Source organism: Amphiura filiformis, chromosome 2 (genome assembly GCF_039555335.1).
Source record: "Amphiura filiformis chromosome 2, Afil_fr2py, whole genome shotgun sequence".
Classification (NCBI taxonomy): Eukaryota; Metazoa; Echinodermata; class Ophiuroidea; order Amphilepidida; family Amphiuridae; genus Amphiura; species Amphiura filiformis.
The window spans coordinates 78,718,868-78,724,867 of record NC_092629.1 but is presented as its reverse complement, the minus strand read 5'-3'; the positions used below and the strand labels follow the sequence as shown (position 1 = coordinate 78,724,867).

At 37.8% G+C, this 6,000-nt stretch overlaps 1 protein-coding gene across 1 annotated transcript in view; it reads right to left on the bottom strand.

The window, feature by feature from the left end:
- Positions 1 to 233: 233 nt before the first annotated feature.
- LOC140146652 (neuronal acetylcholine receptor subunit alpha-10-like) overlaps positions 234 to 6,000 on the bottom strand; it is a 43,770-nt gene continuing 38,003 nt past the window's right edge. The window contains 4 exon segments of the mRNA XM_072168522.1: positions 234 to 2,687; positions 4,501 to 4,634; positions 5,302 to 5,482; positions 5,484 to 5,616. Coding sequence (XP_072024623.1) covers positions 2,301 to 2,687; positions 4,501 to 4,634; positions 5,302 to 5,482; positions 5,484 to 5,616 — 835 coding nt within the window. The 3' untranslated portion in view covers positions 234 to 2,300.

Genomic DNA, 6,000 nt, shown 5'->3' with positions numbered 1-6,000 from the left:
GTATTGACAAACAATCATGCGTTTTTAAATCAAAAACTGACAAAAATTCAGATTTTATAAATTATGTGCAGAACAGAAAAACATGACAGCTGCCCTCATTCGTAAACAATCGGGGTAACGAAACATATCACGTTACAAGCGCAATGTGGAACACTGGTGGAGGTAGTCTAATGCAGATGACGTACCAGGCTCACTGAGATCTACAGAGGTCAGTCACCGGCTATAGCTTTACTCGGGTGTCCCTCGGCCCATTATGCGTCTCAAAACTATTAAACAGGCCGGAACAATATACGTGGCTATTGAATAAGTGCAGTGGATTCGATCTCCTATCATGGCGGCATGAATGTTCGTCCCTCAATTCTGAATTGAGGACATAGAGGGTATGATCGACTAACATGTTTTAGCTTCTTGAATATTGACATTTAAAGGGTGTCTTCGGTAATCACAACATTATGCCTTATATCATCGAAAATTAATTATCAAGCACAAATCACGTGGTTTTATTTGAAACAAACTCATATTGACCATAAAAACGAATTAATACAACCGTCTCTCAACACGCGATATTCAAAATTCCCGGGCGCCGAATAAATTGTCCAGTGCAATGACGTCCTAGTAATACAATGAAGGCTGACAACAATTGAGCACAAGTAACCATGACGTCATTGCACAAGACAATTTCTGCGCGGGAATTTTGAATATCTCGTGTTGAGAGCCGGCTGTTTTTATTCGTTTTTATGGTCAATATGAGTTTGTTTCAATTACAACCACGTGATTCGTGCTTGATAATTATTTTTCTAACATATAAGGCAAAATGTTGTGATTACCGGAGTCATCCTTTAAGGTTAGCAACTCATTTTAAATTGTTGCGATTAGGTAATTCACAGCATCTTGTGAATGGTAGTGAGCTTTGGCAAAAATTGCATTGATCATTTCATAGAAAGTGTGTAGAACGATTCAAATATCACAGATATACTTTTGTAGGTCCTGTGGTTTTTGAGTTATGTTGTAAAGAGGGCTGAAACAACAACACTTTTGTAAAACTTACATAACTCATTAACAATAAAAAATCAAGCAAGATTTCAAAGTATATGATTTGTAGAATTAACCTTTGCAAAACATCAAAGTGTAATTTTTCAATAATATATTGATTTAGATAATGAGAATTGATCAACAATACTGCGTTTACACTTAAGACCATTTGTATCAAAATCGGGCAAATTGTGTGTGTTTGACCATAGAGCCCAAGATTGAGCTCTGAACTCACTGATTGGCCGTAGGTAGGTTAAACTATATATGATTATTTTCTGAATCCTTGTGACCTGAGTTTTGGCAAAGCTTTTAACACAATCTGAACGATTTTGAGTTTTGACTCCTATATCACCTTGACCTCTATATAACCGTTGACCTCAATTTCTTTAACTGCTCAAGGGGCAAAACAAGTTTACTGGAACTCCGTCAGCATTGAGCATTTTGAGATATGGCGGGTCAAAGATCACACAGATGTCAAAATTCAAACTGCTCAAATGCTGTTGAAAAGTTCCCCAAATTATTCCTCTTGTCATGGCGATCCAGAAAAAGTATACTTTTACCTATCTGTGATATACCTTTCTGGAGTTATAAGCAAAAAAGTCAAAGGTCACGATTTGACCTCCACAGGGGTCAAAACCTAAAAAAATATTCCGATCTTCACCAAAGTAGTCTCAAATTGTTCATCACAGAAAATCTATGCAGAAAAATAATAGTTTGTATTGTGTATGATGCTTCTTTACATGGGTAACCATGGTGACATAGCAAAAAGGGTTAGGTCTATATGATTTAATGGACATTGACTTTTGTCACCACGTTACCTGAATAACGAAACATCCTAGCTATTGCAAACTTTTCTGTTTTTTATTGTTTATAAAAGACAAAAACAAAAAATTTGAGACTATTTTGGTGAAAATCGGATCATTTTTCAGGTCTGGACCCCTGTGGAGGTCAAATGGTGACCTTTGACCTTTTATAACTCCAGAAGGGAATGTCTCAGATAGGTAAAAGTATACTTTTTCTGGATCGCCATGACGAGAGGAAGAATTTGGAGAATTTTTTAACAGCATTTGAGCAATTTGAATTTTGATCTCTTTGACCCACCATATCTCAATGCTGACAGAGTTCCAGTAAACTTATTTTTGTTGGTGGTCTTTGGAAACCGAAACAACGTCATACCCACTGGCAGTCGGACTATATTTAAATATTTAAATTGGTATCAAAAATCACAGAATTGGAGATCATTTTTATGAAAATCGGAGCGTTTCTATTTAGTGTTCATTATGGACAGTTTCACTGCCCATGTATATGTATATGCCAATGGTGAATGATATTGCAAGTGCAAAAATCACCAATATTAGAAATAGACATCTGTCAATCACTTTGGAAACCTGCTTCCATAGCAACTGTCGATTTTCTTTGTCAGATTGCGATACCATTTCATTCTTCATAAATTTCATAATTCCGAGTATTTTAGCTATATTAGGGTCCATGCTGGTCATGCTGCTGATACCGTTACCAGTATTGGTTACTGATGCAGAAAGTTCGTTATACCCAGAATTCAAGTTGCCTTCGTCAAAGGATGTAGACCCGTTTGTCATTTTGTGAGGTGCTGGTTCAGATCCTACAGTATCCATATCAACTGTTAAACAGACCACCTGAAAGTGACAAAGAAGAGCTGTTCAGTTTAGGATATAAAATCCATTGATGTGTCCAAAAGTTGGGACTTGGTAAAATAAAAACATCACTGAAAATCCCACTATTCACGGTGGGAAAAGATTGACATTTTTGTGTGTGGTAATTATAGCCCTATTATATAAGGCATTTTAAACACGCTATAATCCGAGAACTGCTAAAACCATATACATGTTGTAGTAGGCAAAGAGCTTTTAAATATAAATAGAGTCGCAATAGATTATATAATCTTTTGTTCGTTTGATGCCGATTAGAAGTTGCGACAGGCTATTCATAAAAGTGGTACCATTGTTTTGAATAAAGGGGTTCCGCCATTAAATTGGTCACTGATCCGGCATCATATTAACGCTCTACACAACAGGCGAGTATCAATAAGTGACCACACTACAGTCATGTGTAAGGGCAGTAATGTGTAAAGTGGTACCATTGTACTCACGTATCCCAAATGTGTGCTTGTGTGGGTCTGAAGTCTGTAAGGAGGCTTTAGCTGTCGATGCAATCATCTTTACCACCCACCTGACGTTAGGCGTTTCATTTAAATAAATTGAATGCTCTCGCTGATCGATTACACATTAGAATGTATGAAGGCTGCCATGTCCAGTCCATATATCTATATTACACTATAATGGCAATCGCTATACGTATACATGTAAGTATAAGTATAGGCCTATAAAGGTTGTTTATAGGAAATTTCCATTTAATTTTAAGAAGGAGATTGGTATAGAAATAGTGGCGTACCCAAAGAGGGGAGGGGGTTGGGGAGGGGCAGATTCACCTCTGTGAGAAGTCTTGGGAGGGAGGAGGGAGGAAGAGGGGAGGAGGGGATATGGAGAATGAGAGAGGGCTGGAGGAAGGGAGAAATAAAAAGATATAATAAAGACAAGTAGATAAATAGAAATATAAGGAAAACGATGGGAATGAGAGAGGGAGGGTGAGAGGGGACAATGAGAGCGAGGGAGTGATAAAGTGTAGGCCTAGGAGAGAATAAGTACAGAGAAGGAAAAGAAAGGAATGATGTATACATTTAATAATAATTATTAGGCCTATTTAATAACTAAACATATAACAGCACTGGGCAGCCATTCGATGATGTCAGTGCCTTTATTCGTTACGTAAATAAAACGCCCAGTCAGATGTATTTCACACCTACCAAACACAACTCACCCAATTTCGCAAACTGGACGTTGAATGTACACTCTCATGAATATTGATTGGCAACATTTTCCAATATGTCAGCGCTCTAATCGGAAACAATAGAACAATAGACCCTGCAGAGCGTTGAGTAGTAGGCCTTTGCTAAAACCCCGTGACCGCTATCTGTTCTCGGGTTAATAGCGTACGGATTGCCATATAGGGCTATTTTTGACCCCATATTTCACTTTTGCTCTCCTATTTACTAGGACTGTTGTCGAGTAGAACTTTCATTGTCGACAATCGTCAAATCTCAAGATCCGACGTCGGCAAGTTGTCGATAAATCAGTACATCAATAAAGTGTCAAATATTAAGTCCAAAGATCGCGTTATGCGTCTTTTATTTACATCAAAATATTACGTCATTACACGTAATCAAATCAATAGCTTACCACTACAAAATGAAGTCTATTAATTCACCATCAATGTCACCTTTAACGCTCAATTATTACTTTTTTATATTTCATGGCAAATAATGCTGATCTTAAGCTTATCTCTAATATTTTTAATGACAAGTCCTTGTCGACAATTGTTTGTCGACAATCAGGAAAAGTATTGTCGACAACAGCCCAACCATTTACCTACCTTGGAAAGAACATCCAGAAAGAGTGTTTTAATCCATGGATGCATTTGTGTAGAATTGTGGCTAATGCTAATTACAAGCACAGTTGCAACAACGGACACACATACCATGATTATCATGGCTAAAAAATAAGTACCTATAAAGAACAAATGAAATAAATAAAATAAAATAGAAATTAGATATGCACGAGAGTCGGTCAATATATCTGTAGTTTGATGTAAAGATTAAGGTGGTACTACACCCCTTGATAAATTTGTGACTATTTTTTTTCATTTTTCTAAAAAAAAGTAATAACACACTGGCAACAAAAGTTTTGTATATTTTATAGGGCCAAAGAATCCAGTTACTACACTGGAATTTCAGTGACTCAGGACAAGCGGTACGTTATTTATGAAAAGAGATCAAAAGAGGTCCCGCTAGAATGTGCCTCATTTCTGAACATACAATGAACCACTTGTCTTGAATCACTGAAATTTCAGTGAAGTAATTGGATTCATTGCCCCTATATTATACATAACCTTTGTTACCAGTGTGTTGTTATTTGTTGAGAAAAATGCAAAATTAGTTACAAAATTTATCAGTGGGTGTAGTACCACCTTAAGACTTGCAATTGAAGGAGTTCCAATAGCATTATGGACCATTTTGACAACAATCGAGAGAGAGAGGGGGGGGGATGAGGAGAGGGGGTGAGGAGAGAAGGGGAAGAGGAGAGAGAAGGGAGAGAGAGAGTGGGAGAGGGAGGGGGAGAGGGCGAGGCGAGATAACCGGGAGAAAGGGAAAGAAACACACATAGGCCTACTTACCAAGCAAAGGGAGTTCATCTCCGTTAGGGGGCATGGTTTCAGCAATCAGTTGTTGAAACACAACCAGTGCCAGTAGATTAGTAATAGACAGTGTCAACTTCTCACCACAATCGGGAGGCAGTAAAAATACCAATAGTGACAAGGCGGACAGAAAGCAGCATGGCAAGATCATATATAAGTCACATAAAATCCGCATTCCGTTGGAAAACAATGGTGAATTCCAGGTGATAATATGGTTCTGGGCAACAGGGGAAGTACTCAGTGATGACTTCATTGGTTACCGAAATAAAACTCCAAACGCCGTTTTCCGCATATCTGTATCATAATTATTTCAAGACGTGAAAGGCAGATTAGAATCGGGGGGGGGGGGGACTCAACTTTATGAGTTTTATAAGTGACTGGTATGCGCCTATGCCCCCTTTCTAGAAGTCGACTACCCGATGACCTCTTTTTTAAGTCGCACCCGATAACCCATTTTTTAGGTTCGTCTGCCATGACCCGTTTTTCTGAATTATACCATCAAATGCCATAAAACGGTGCAGAAACTTTCAAATTATCTTATTTCAGTAAATTTGGCAAATTTGGAACAAAAGAAATTCATTTTGCTCCATTGTTTCGAAGCTTTATACCCGATATGACCCCTTTAAATATATTCTATACCAAAATAGCCCCAATGAGCCTCTGTTTTCATTTCATATA